The sequence below is a fragment of the Trichomycterus rosablanca genome, chromosome 24 (assembly GCF_030014385.1).
Source record: "Trichomycterus rosablanca isolate fTriRos1 chromosome 24, fTriRos1.hap1, whole genome shotgun sequence".
NCBI classification, from domain to species: Eukaryota; Metazoa; Chordata; class Actinopteri; order Siluriformes; family Trichomycteridae; genus Trichomycterus; species Trichomycterus rosablanca.
In genome coordinates this window covers 18039804-18053558 of record NC_086011.1, presented here as the reverse complement: position 1 = coordinate 18053558, position 13755 = coordinate 18039804, and the positions used below count along the sequence as shown (strand labels likewise).

General features: G+C 42.1%; 1 protein-coding gene across 2 annotated transcripts; it reads right to left on the bottom strand.

The window, feature by feature from the left end:
- Positions 1-3208: 3208 nt before the first annotated feature.
- rrp9 (ribosomal RNA processing 9, U3 small nucleolar RNA binding protein) lies at positions 3209-10823 on the bottom strand. Of its 2 annotated transcripts, none has more exons than XM_062986158.1 (15): positions 10642-10823; positions 9946-10028; positions 9730-9845; positions 9573-9640; positions 9431-9472; positions 8934-9060; positions 8287-8411; positions 8003-8095; positions 7016-7116; positions 6784-6918; positions 5888-5950; positions 4983-5137; positions 4509-4588; positions 4054-4127; positions 3209-3428 (listed from the first exon to the last, which is right to left on the bottom strand). In XM_062986158.1, the coding sequence occupies exons 1-15, from the start codon at positions 10714-10716 to the stop codon at positions 3335-3337; spliced, it is 1431 nt and encodes a 476-aa protein (XP_062842228.1). In that variant the 5' UTR covers positions 10717-10823; the 3' UTR covers positions 3209-3334. The 2 variants fall into 2 exon arrangements, with proteins under 2 accessions (XP_062842228.1, XP_062842229.1); XM_062986159.1 differs by having other exon boundaries at positions 4992-5137.
- Positions 10824-13755: the final 2932 nt, after the last annotated feature.

Below are 13755 nucleotides of genomic sequence, written 5' to 3'. Positions count from 1 at the left end.
TTCAGCCACTTTAGTTACACTATATGGCCAAAAGTATTTGGACGTCCCAGTAAAGAACAAACTTCTCACACTTCAAACTTTCAAGTATTTCTGTGGGAATTTGTGCTCGATCAGTCACAACATGACAGCATTCGTATGGCTGCAGGCCACTGGAGTTTCTTGGTTTTTAAATCAAGCTTTTCTTCATGCTGGAACAGAACGACCCTTCCCTAAACTGTTGCTGCAAACCTGGAGGCACATAATATCTTTCATATAATTGATTTATTACACCCGTTAGCAACTGCTGCGGCTGAAACACAACACATGAATACAGAAATTAGAAGTGGCGTCCTGATACTTTTGTCCATATGGTGTGTTTGATGAATACTTGATCTGAGCGTGTTAATAATCCTGTAAATGTGATGTTAAAACAACGTGCCAGTATGAACTAGTAGGGTAGATCTGTTGCCCTGTTGGGACTTTATTTTGTACCACGTTACATCTCCGGACGGAATCGACTCGACTTCCAGCTCCCTCACCGGCTGGACGTTCGTGACTCGTTTTGGTGATTTGTTTTGGCTAGAGAACAAACCATAGTGCTAAACTACTGACTTACTAACGTAGCTACGAGTCTGAAATAACCTTTCCTGAAGGTCTGGCACCACCCAGAACATCCTGAACAGCTCGGCAGTTCAATGCATGGAAACCCACATGGAAACAGGTGACCAGAGCTGACCCCGGTACTGCCTGGTACCCACACTGTGTGCTGCGCCACCATGGCAGCCTAGCAGAATAAATTAGGCTCACAACAGTCTAAGAAACACAGGTACAGCTCTTAAAAGTGGTGCTGTGGTCCATTATAATAGACATAATTATTATCATGAGGGAAACGGTGGCAGTGATGGTGCTGCACATCTGCGAGGACTTTGCTCACCTTGGTCCTCACCCTACCACAAGTACCTGGACCCTGATTAGGATAAAGCAGTTAATGAAAGACCCATAAACCTTCTTCCAGTGTTCCGAAGCCCACTTCTGATGACTGCATGTCTACTGAAGGTGCATGGACAGTTTGTCTGGACTGCGACTACGTTACTCTATACACAGAAGAGTTTGATGCTCCGACACGTTCACCTCATCATCAGGATTAAACTGATCTGCAGTTTGAGCCACATCAGATCTTCTGTCGGTCCGTACCAGACCCCACAGCTTTCAATGAGTCTGTCATCAATGAGTCTTGGCTGCCCAGCAACTTGTCGGCGTTTTGTTGCTCGCCCCTCCTTGAACCGCTTTCGCACAAGCCCTTGTTCTTTTTGGCCATAATGATTTTGTCTTTACTCCACATGAACTACGAGGAACCACCACCAGTCCAACATTAAGCTCCCATCACATGCACTGATGTTATGAAATAAGCACTGCCATGTACATTTACGGGGTGCGGTCCTAATGTTTTGGCTTGTTTATCTTGCATTCTTACGATAAACAGTGAGCCTATAACTCACATTCCTACTGTACAAAAGCATTTAAAGTATTGGAATTAGCATTAAAATAGGCAAAACCCGACAGGAAAGGGTGAGCACGGTCACGGAGGGATGTTTAAAACTGTGCAGAACACTAATTTTGACATTTGTACCTCTCATATCTTAAACCTGTAATTTACTGGACAGAATTCGACCTGTAAAAGCAACCACTGACAAAATGCTGGCTATAATATAATGCAATGTAAATGTACAGATTTCTTTGCCCCCTGTGCCATGTTTGACCATCATTCACACAGCCCTGAGAAGCCTGACGTGCATCTCTACTGCCTGTACATGAGAACATAGGCTTTCAGTATTTCCTGTTAGTTTAGTTCAGTGTATTTTACTGATAGCACTGAAGTCCTGATATTCACACGTGCAATAATATTTCATGATGTTTTTTTAAGGAGTCACATTGACACCGAGGATCAGTGGGGTTTAATGCACTGCTACTGTTTGTACAAATGCTTCCATGGAGACTAATATAGAAAACCCTGTTATTATTATTATTAAATTTTAGTTTTCCATCCAGACAGATTTGCGTCGCTCTTTAATTTAATTCCATTTTTTATTTTACTAGATTAAATGCACTGCAGGATCGCACTATAGTCAGTATTTCCGTTCGACTTGAAGACTAAATGTTTGTGTATATTAGATCTGAGCAGTATGTAGACGTAGTTTATACAGAGGAACGTGTTTTAATGTGAAGTTTGGTATAATAGTCAGTGCTGTTCCTGTAATATATGTAAATAAAGGTTTTTTAATGACTGAACGGTCTGTTTTGTGTAATTAATGTTGTTTTGAGACATTAACTCACCCACATACACCTCTGTACTTTGTACATTGTGTTTACCAGGTAAGCAACGCACACGCACGTCCACGTGATGTAAAAGATCACGTGATTCATCAGACCAGGCCACATCCTTCCATTGCTCCGTGGTCCAGTTCTGATGCTCACGTGCCCATTGTTGGCGCTTTCGGCGGTGGACAGGGGTCAGCATTGGCACCCTGACTGATCTGCAGCCTCATACACAACAAACTGTCATGCCCTGTGTATTCTGACACCTTTCTATCTGAACCAGCATGAACTTCTTCAGCAGTTTGAGCAACAGAAGCTTGCTTTCACTCCCCACGTGTATCGATGAGCCTTGGCCGCCCATGACCCTGTCGCCGGTTTACCACTGTTCCTTCCTTGGAGCACCTTTGATAGATACTGACCACTGCAGACCAGGAACACCCCACAAGAGCTGCAGTTTTGGAGATGCTCTGACCCAGTCGTCTAGCCATCACAATTTGGCTTTCAAATCCTCACGCTTGATTATTTTCCTGCTTCTAACATCAACTTTGAGGATAAAATGTTCACTTGCTGCCTAATATACACCCCCCCCCCCCCCCCCACTAATCAGTGTTATTTACTTCACCTGTCAGTGGTTATAATGTTATGCCTGATTGGTGCATACTAATGTAATGAAGTGATAGAAATCTTAATTGGCACGATGCGTCACTTGTAGCTGCAGGTTCAGTTAGAGTCGAGAAAGGCTCTTGGATAGGAGCTGATTGGTCACCCGTTACTTCATCAGGCATCTATCTTCAATAATGAGTCTCAATCATTTCCCACAGGATAAATAAAGTATCTATCATCTATCTGTAAAATATACTCATTAAAATATAAACCTTATTACAGACACATGCAAAAGAGACAAACGAGGAGCTGAAACTGTTAAACTGAAGCTTAATCTTTAGATTTGTGGATATACAACATCACGTATAATCACAGTATAATAACAAAACCAAAATCCATCAACAAAAACATCACTGATCCAGATGTGATTAATCTGTTACTGCTCGACGTTCGTCTCTTTGTTCTGTCGTTTGAGGGGAATGATGTACAGTCCATTCTTCGCTTCCTTTATCCTCCACCATCGGCCCAGTCTAACAAACAACAAAAATCACTGATTAATAAGAACGTAAACACAGTATATGTGGGTATAAGAGGATTTGTGTACAGAGCATGAGCGCCACCATGTGGTTGCTTCATGGCCCTACATGTGAAAACACCTACACTATTCGGACAAAAGTATTTTTTCTTCTAATTCTGTTTCAGCCATAACCAATGTTAACAGATTTAATAAATCAATTACATAAGCAAAATTATACACCTCTAGCGTCGCAGCAACAGTTTAGGGAAGGCCCTTCCTGTTCCTGTGTTAAGAAGAACTTCAGTGTCCTGCACAGAGCCCCGACTTCAGCCACACTGAACGGCTACAGAATGAACTGGAACATCAATGGAGGCTTTCTTGACCAACATCAGTGCCTAGCTGTACAAATGCGGTCATATTTTGACTGAATGGGCACAAATTCCCACACAGACACACTTCAAAGTCTTGAGAAAAGCTTTACACAGAGGTCACTCTAATTCTGTTTGTTTTGTAAATGAAACGTCCAAGTACTTATGGTCACACAGTGTATTATCAGCAGCCATAATAAAGAAAACCAGGTAAACCTGGAGAAATCACACATCTATGCTGTGAAATGATGTAAAGTTGAGCTTGTGTACCTGTGTTCCTGTCCAACTCCGGCCACCAGGAATCTTCCTGTGTTTGAAAACTTCAAGCTGTTCACAAAACCGGCCTGAAAAAGACACAGTTACAGACATCGTGTTTTACAGGTAAAGGTGCGGTCTCAGGGAACTCTGACAGCTCAGGAGCAAATGTTTTATCAATGGCGCTGTAGTACTGCAGTAAATTAAGATTTAACAGTTTAAAGCCAGAGTTAGGTTTAATACTGCAATCAAACAACCTTTTGTTAATATTAGACAGTGTCATAATCGATTAACTCCAGGCTAACAGTATTGTACCTCAATACACTGATTTCTACACCTGCTTACAGCGAAGCTGCTCGAGTTCCACCCCCAGGTTTAATTCCGAGCCCAAACTAACACCAGGGATTCCAAAGTGCCTCTGAAAACCGAGTTTAACGTAAAGGATGAAATCGATCTGTGGTGTCTCTTACCACCGGGACGCTGAAGAGCGGCTCCAGTCCTCTGAACCCCGGCCCACACTTCCACAGTTGTACTGTTGAATTATGGGATCCTGAAAAGAAAAAAAAACGCAGTGTTAGCAGGGTCTGCACCCGGCACACTCTTTAAAGTTCAGTTGTTTATTGCCAGTTGGTATTAGAAACTGAAACTAGAGGTCTGTGTGTGCACACCTCTATAATCTGATCGCTAATAGTGTTTAGAGTCTCATATGGAAACGTGTGACATGAAAATAAGCTTCAGAATGAAGCGAGAGAAACATGGAGCCGTTTACTCGAGTCTCGGTCCGAGTGGGTGTGTATAGATGAGAGACGGAGAAGGACCGAGGGGAGAAAGAGAGAACAAAAAGACTAGAGCATCACAATAGTGCTTGTGAGTCTGGCACGTGTGTGTGTGTGTGTGTGTGTGTGTGTGTGTGTGCAGGTGTGTTATGAAGCAAGTGTGTGCACCTGAGGCACCTGAGGCCACGGTGTCCGAGTTGTGCAGCGCGGCGACCGACGAAATCCAGTTGGGCTCCTCTAGTCCTGTGTTGCCATGGAGACCGTGCGCCCGCCTCACCGTGCTTAGCGGCTTCTTCTTGCCCACGGACCAGACAGCCACAGAGCTGGACACACACACACACACACACACACACACACACACACACGGCTTCTTTAGAAAACAAATCAGAGCCCTTAAGCAGAGTGATTATTACATTGCACATTACTCTAGTAGCTACAATACCTTGTGAAATAATCATTTTCACGATATTTTCATATTATCGATACTTCAACTTTAACCGTGAACAGTGAAATATCAATTTCTGACAAAATTTGACACTAGAAATGTAAGTCAATAACTTTTTTTATATATATTGTTTATGCATTTTCTCCCGACTTTTTTGCGCGTCCAATTACCCGATTGCGTCACGCTTCCTCTCCACTAATGCCGACCCCCGCTCTGATTGAGGAGAACGAAGCTAACCCACGCTCCCTCCGACACGTGGGCAGCAGCCGTATGCATGTCGTCACCCACACTAGACGAGTGCATACATGACAATCGGGACTGTGCACAGAGAGACATACCCTGATCCGCCTCTGTGCAGGCGTCATCAATCAGCCAGCAGAGGTGGTAGTGCATCAGTCGCGAGGAGTCCCTATCCGGCTTAATACCCCACCCCTATATGAACAACAGGCCAATCGTTGTTCATGTGGCCGCTCAGCCCAGATACGATACGATGTATTCCAGATCCCAGCTCCGGTGCGCTAGCGTGTGTTTTTACCGTTGCGCCACCTGAGCGGCCGTAAGCCAATAACTTTACCTGCTATAACAGCACATTAACTATAACTAGAGTAGAGAGTTTTAACCCACTTACCCGTCATCACCTCCTGAAACCATGTGCTCTTCATTTATGAGCTGAACACAATCGATGGAGCTCCTTCAGTAAAGAGAAACACCAACATAAAAGTAAAACATTCAGCTATTTTTAGGAATCACTACAGCAGATTATTCTGGTCCGAATACCTGCTTTGGCACAGTTTGACCCTCATTATTAAATCTGGGCTTGGGAGTGACACTGAGAGCACACTGATGGCTGTTCGGCCACCCTCCCCCTCCCTCAGGCACAGCCTATCATGTCTGTGAAGATGCCCGACCTGCTGATGGTACTGCCGAGATTCGAACCCTTGATAAATCGGATTGTTTTTTTATCGCTTGCTCTGTGTTTCTAAACACAATGCTAAAAGTGTTTCCCCCTCGTTCCTCTCCTGCCTCCTGTGATCTTCTGTACCTGTTTTCTTGTTTGTTTGAAGCATTGGGCCCCAACCACCGGTACCGGTCCGTGGGCTATTTATTACGGGGCCGCACAAAAATAATGAATAATTAGAGATCACTAGAAAGGCAGTTTGCACTGCTTCTATTTTGGGTGTTATTGTGTTATTGTCACCCCTAGGTGGACGCAGCGTCTCGTTGCAGTGAAAAAAGCTCATTTTACACCGTTTGTGAGCAGTTTTATTAAATCCTCCTGCCCCCACTGGCCCGTGAAATTATATCTTATACGAAACTGGTCCGTAGTGCAAAAAAGGTTGTGGACCGCTGGATTAAAGAGTCTTTTGCATCAACTGACGTTTTTCCAAGAAATAATGAATCTAATATTTAAATATCTAAAATAAAGTGAACGGACGCACATGATGCACATAAACAGTTTCAGGTAAAACGTCAGGAATTAAAACGATAAGCTTCAGGGATCGTTTCGATTATGCCGGAACTCACTGGTGACCGTGAAAGACGAGCTGCGTCTCCTCCGCAATCTTCCACACTCGGACCGTTCTGTCCCGACCCCCCGACGTCACGCACCGCTCCCGTCCGAGGCAGTCCAACCCGGTGATGGCGTCCTGGTGCCCGAACCTGAGGACGGACGCGACGTTAAACACACACACACACACACACACACACACACGCAGGCTGGTCGTATTTGTGTGGTGGTGGAGGCTTCGGTACTCACAGGGTCTCCACGTAGGAGTTCTCATCTACGTTCCACACTTTGACCGAGCGGTCATGGGAGGCACTGTACAGGTCATGCGTGCCTCTTCTGAAGGCCAGACCCTGAAGGTTACAAAAATAATAATAAATACAACTTGTAGTGCATCATTTTACACATAAACAACACGGCTATCACCATAACTGAGTACTAAACAAAAGATTCCTTTGTACTGAGGGAGGAAACCGGAGCTCCCGGAGGAAACCCACGCAGACACAGGGAGAACATGCAAACTCCACAGAGAAAGGACACAGGCCGCTCCACCCGGAAATCGAACCCAGGACCTTCTTGCTGTGAGGCGACAGTGCCACGCACCAAGCCACCGTGCCGCCCTAAACGAGTTTTAGCAGGCACATAAACTTGTACACGAACGCCCCCTTGTGGAGGCTTTATGTTACATCTTGTAAACCACAGTGGGACCAGATTGTAGGGCATAACAGAGGGAGTAAGATGCATTGTTTGTGTTGCTTGGGTCGAGTAAAATTCATGGATTAAAGTATTGGGACACATGACAATGAGCTAATTTTAGACCCCCTACAAAAACCACGGACATACTGTACGTACTGCCTACTCTGTCCTGGGAAGGCTTTTTACAAGAGTTTGAAGTGTGACTGTAGGAATTTGTGCCCAGTGAGTTACAGTAGGAGCATCTGTGAGGTCAGGCACTGACAATGGACCTAATGTATTTCTTTCTAGGGTGTTCAGGAACACTGAGGTCAGGGCTTTATGCAAGCCACCAAAGTTCCTTCACACCAAACTCCTCAAACTGTTGTCACATAAAGATAAAACACTTTCTGACAATAAATTTTATACATTTACAAGCAATGAGTGGTTGTAACTCCTGTCTTAATAATTAGAAAGGGTGTCCACAGACTTCTGGCCACATAGTGAACATGCTTTGCTTTTTATTTCAGACGTAGCAGAAGTTAAAAAGACGGAGCATTTAGTTACCGATACAGCATCTCTGTGTCCTGTGAACTTGTACAGATGTTTACATGTAGCCGCTTCCCAAATCATAATCAGCTTGTTCATGTCCCCCGTGGCCTGTAAAAGAAAGGAAGATAATCGGTTTTAAACTAGACTTTGGTACCGAATATTTAAGGCTGCAAATTTTTACCTAGTCGTGTATTTTGTAAAATTAGTCACTGATGTGGCTAAATTCTAATAGGACAATTAAAAAAAAATAAAGCACAAATATTCATTCAGACATGAAACGAATGCCACGTTCTCCTCACCAGATACTTTCCATCGGAGGAGATGGCCATGCAGAGGATGTGAGCCGTGTGACCGACATGCTGTTCGTCCGTTTGTTTGCTCCCTCTTGCGATCTTCTGTACCTTCTTCCCACTCTCCACCTCCCCTGCACACACACACACATTATCAGCGACACTTCCAAGCTTTCATTTCCACTAGAGACACAACACCCACACACACACATAACTTTTCTTATTTACAGTTTCTTGGGTTATTATTCATAAATCCCACGAGCCGTAATGCTCACATGACTAACTGCAACTATCTTAATTGCCGTGTGTCTTATGGACTTTTTAGATTTGTATTAGTATGAAATATTTATTGGAATTTGACCAGATCTTTGGTTGAATATCACTGCTATGAAAGATACACAGGGAGTGTCTAATGATCCAGTACAACACAGAGATACTAAAATACAAGACAAATGAAAGTAACTTCACACATTAGAGAAGAAAAATCACATCCTTATGAGCTCATTTCCGAGACTATGTACTTCTCCCTGGATTGCAAATCCTGGGGTACTAAGATTGTAGAACTGTGTGCAATGATACAAGCAGCTAAGTGATATCTAAGTGAAAAGGACGGGTCTCAGAGCACTAAGGGTAAAAAACACAACTTTTATACTTACATTTGATAATGGAACAATCTTTAGACGCAGAGAAAATGTATTTCTCATCCAGAGTGATTACCAGGCATGTGACTGCAAGTTTGTGTCCTCTCAATAACCGGATCTCAGCAGGGTCCGGGGCTACGAGCTAGAGGCAGCAAGAGTTACATGTGAACATGAATTATGGCATGATCACAAACATTGGGATGTGGGGACAAAAAACCCTTAAACTGGGACTAAGAGTATTATTAGAATGTTATTATACAGTTACAACTTAAAAAATATTCTTCCAGCCCTGATTATTGCTTACAATGTCTTATTTTTTGTCTGTCGTCTTTTTAAACTATTTATTCTGCATTTGTAAAGAGTATTTTTGTTACCATGGTAGCCAAGAAGGTAGAGTTTTAAGCTGTAAGTCGTACGGTCTAAGTAACATGACTCCATTACTCAGGTATAACCTATAAGTTACTATTGACACAGTAAAGACGGGAAGATATTACATACAAATCTTGACTCACCTCTTTGGCTATGAGCCTCTGTAGTTTCCCCTTCTGCTCCAGCTGTTGTGGGTTTTAAAAAGTTCATGTTATTTACACAATCTAATTTTAGCTCAGTAACACAAGAACACACAAATATACAAAACAGACCGAGAGAACATACCACATCCTCCTGTAATCGTCCAGCAATCAGGTCGGACTCGAACTCCTCGTCCTCCGCCTTTTTCTCTTCTGCATTCACACACACACAAACGTTTATTCATATTCTGGTCATTTTGGAACAAGCAGGACCAGGAATAGACGACTGTGTAATAACACACCTTCATCTTTCAGCTGCTCCAGGTAAAGTTTAGCCAGACGCAACTTCTTTTCCTGTGGCGTCTCCTCGATCTCGTCCTCTTCCATGTCTTTCCGTTTTCTAGTCTGCACCTCAACACTATAACAAACATGTAAGTAATTTAATATCTATGAAAGAATGAAACCACGTAGAACGTAATTTAAATAGAAAAGTAAACATGAGGTAAATAGATGCGAACTTTTCATTTTCTGATTCGCTGGATATTTCCTCATTCAGTCTTTTGTTGAGCTTTTTTGATCGTCCTTTCCCACTCTGATCAGCCTACAGGGGAAAACACACAAACAATGTAAAGATATAGTCTGTTAGTTACAGCTTAATGTGGCTTTATGTACCAAACACCACGTTTTTAACACTGAACAAACATTATTTACTGCCAAAAGGTCATTTTTCCAACCAAATCAGACACGCTTTAACTTGTATAATTAATGTACTTGTAGTGTATTACTGCAGAAATCACCATAGTCATAATCATAAATTAATAAATACTACTATAAACTATATTACACCACTGAATACGAGGCTAAATAAGTATATATTGTTATACAAGGGAATCATTTCAAATTGAAAACACAAGTGGAAGTAATTAAGTCAAGAGTTTATAGAATAATTGTGTAATAATTGTGTAATATATATGTAATAATGATCTATATATTACAGATGTAAAGACGTGTGAATGTAATTACAAGTACAAAACACAAATGATTTACTTTAAATAGACTTGATCTTTATAATTAACTATTGCTTACTCTACGCGTAAATATTTAATTAGTTTAAATAATACTAATTTCAAGTATTAAACGTTTTAAAACATTAAAGTATAGGCTAATAAACACAGTAAGATGTAATGTTAGCCACATGCTAACTGATCTCCTACCTTTCTGTTAGAACCCGCAGTTTTCTCTCCTTTACCGGGGGCAGCCGAGCCCCTTTTCTTTATAAAGAAAGACATGTTTATAAACTACAAAATAAATATTTTATCACCTAAATAACTAGTAAATGAAATATTCACAGTTTAGGATGCACCAGAGCCCACATGGAAAATCTTCCACATGTTAGTTTTGCTCGGTTCGGATTTTGTTCACTCAAAACTCTGAGTGTCGCCCCCAGGAGGACCGGAGACGATTCGTGTGTTATTCACATTGCTGAGTCGATTCCTTCGAAGTGAACAAATGATTCGTTTGAAGCACTGGAGAACGGTGCATCTGTGCAGCCAACCATCGCAAAGTGATGACGGCTTAGTGACGTGAAATTATATGCCCATTTCCACTGCACTGTGCCAAATGCCAAAACAGAGAGGATGAGAAGAAGCTTTTTTCCACAAGCTATTCGAGTCCTCAACCAAAATAGCAATCAGGACTAACGTACACAAATGTAAATTTATGTGCAATATTCACACTCTTATTGCATATGTTGCACAATAATAGATCAATATTATGTAAAGCTCTTGCACTGTTATCACTTTCGCACACTTGGTTCACTTTCAATTACTTTTATTTTAAATTATATTTCAGCTTTCTTAATTTCAATTTTAAAATTTCGGTATTCTTACACTTTAGATTTTAAACATTTCAATTTTTTGTATAATATATATTTTTAAATAAAAAGGGGGCATTCGTGTGCGAGTTTTTTTTGTTTTTGTTTTTACGTACCTTGTTAAATTAGTTTATTTCTTATACTAAAGTGTCCTGGCCAGGGACACGGTGGGTCCAGCACTACCCAAAAACATCGGGGGCTGAGCAGAAACATAGCCTGGACAAGGTACCAGTCTACAGAATGGCATAACACTCACCCACTCACTCAGCAATGCTTCTACAAGGTGGACAGGTTGAAGTACCCAGAGGAAACCCAAACAGACTTTTAATACACTGATTGCCAGTGTTTCTGGCAGTGTTAACACAGCGGTCAAGGTACTGGACTATTATTTGGAAAGCTTTCGCCATTGGCGCTGCCATGTTGCCATTGTTTGGCGTATGAACAAGACCCTTGACCTTCAATTGCTTTGATTTAATTCAGTCAGTGTAGGTTGTTTTAAATCAAAGTTTCCCCAAAGTGCTTCAAATGTAGATGTTTCTAGGTGGCACTGGGCCCACAGCACTTGTGACCAGGATGAAGTGGTTGGTGCAATTGAATAAATAAATAAACAATCATTATTTTGATGCCCGGGGCTGATACAGTCTTTTAAACAAGAGGCTTTCTGAAACGAACAATGAGTGCCAGTCACCGCCTCACACGGTGATGTGTGTGTGTGTGTGTGTGTGTGTGTGTGTGGATTAGGGGTATAGAGGGCATCTTCTCTCACTTTCACATGAATATGTGATTAACTGTTGCTACTGGTTACTACTAACACCCCCACACACCCGACTAACACCAGCCCCAGCAGTTTTATCTCTAAGTCTAAGTGCATGTCTCTCGCCCACCCACCTCTGCCTCTCTCTCTCACTCTCTCGCTCTCTCTCTCTCTCTCTCAGCATCAGTGCTGTGGATCACCTGCTGCCTCCAACCCACCTGGTGTTTACTGCTTACCAATAAACACTCAGTGTGAAGGTGTGAGGGTGAGAGCGAGTGGTCTTACTCTACCATCACACACGTCTCTGTATGCGAAAATCACTGGTCAGGCTTGCAGGACACTTCTGGATTACCCCCACACACACACATCTGGACTGAAGAAATCAAGGATTTCAGTGACATTTACATCCAACGGTGCACCAGGTGAGATTTTAAGTTTTTAATTTCATATCTGTTCATGCAAAACACAGTTAGGACTGAGAAAAGTCAAACAAATGAGGTCAGACAGAAATAAATGTAGTTCCTGCTGGTGAAAGTAGGACGTTTGTAGGGTTGGATGATATAACGACATGTTCTTCATACTGTGATAAATGAAGCCACGTTCCTAACACTCACAGCAACATAGAGAAGATCAAATCTGATCTGTTCTGACACCTTTTGCTGGACTTTCACTGTAATAAATATTATATTTTTGTTTAAAATGTAATAATGTATTTTATGAACTTTTAAGACCATGGTGCAGCAGCATGGGTCCTGGTGGGCTCATTCCTCGCTTGTGGTCGGTGTCATTAATAATTTTAGTATGTTCATCTCAGCTCTTCTCAGTGTGTTTGTGTGTTTTGCTCTTAGATGAATTACCAGTAAGTAAATTCTACTTAATACGCATGTAACCTGGTCCTAGTCCACTTAAAACTTCTTTCTTCCTAATCCTGACTCCTTCTGTGCACAAGAGATGTTACTGTAGGTTTTCTTTAGGACATCACATCTCTTTTTCCTTACTATAGATTAGAATACATTAAAAGCCATGTGGTTTTGCAACGACCTCATGTTTTGAGGTTTTTATACATAAAATCTTTTTTTATTTAGATTTAAACCAAAGTACTCTAATTTATACATTATTTACTGTATCTGTCATTAAGTTACCTTTAATCGAGTCCAAAAAAAGCAGGTATTATTTAGGTGGTGGATGATTCTCAGCACTGCAGTGACACTGACATGGTGGTGGTGTGTTAGTGTGTGTTGTGCTGGTATGAGTGGATCAGACACAGCAGCGCTGCTGGAGTTTTTAAACACCGTGTCCACTCACTGTCCACTCTATTAGACACTCCTACCTAGTTGGTCCACCTTGTAGATGTAAAGTCAAAGACGATCGCTCATCTATTGCTGCTGTTTCAGTCACTCATCTTCTACACCTTCATCAGGACGCTGCCCACAGGGCGCTGTTGGCTGGATATTTTTGGTTGGTGGACTATTCTCAGTCCAGCAGTGACAGTGAGGTGTTTAAAAACTCCATCAGCGCTGCTGTGTCTGATCCACTCATACCATCACAACACACACTAACACACCACCACCATGTCAGTGTCACTGCAGTGCTGAGAATGATCCACCACCTTAATAATACCTGCTCTGTAGTGGTCCTGTGGGGGTCCTGACCAGTATTAAATCCTGCTGAGTTCACTGAGTGCTGGTTCCTCAAAATGTT

Excerpts from the sequence above, each read along its gene's own strand:
- rrp9 (XM_062986158.1), bottom strand. The coding sequence starts at position 10,716 with ATGTCTTTCTTTATAAAGAAAAGGGGCTCGGCTGCCCCCGGTAAAGGA. Across the intron at positions 8,412-8,933 it reads AGATTGTTCCATTATCAAAT|GGGAGGTGGAGAGTGGGAAG; the intron begins GTAAGTATAAAA and ends GTGTGTGTGCAG. Across the intron at positions 4,589-4,982 it reads CGTGGCCTCAGGTGCCTCAG|GATCCCATAATTCAACAGTA; the intron begins GTGCACACACTT and ends TTTTCTTTTCAG.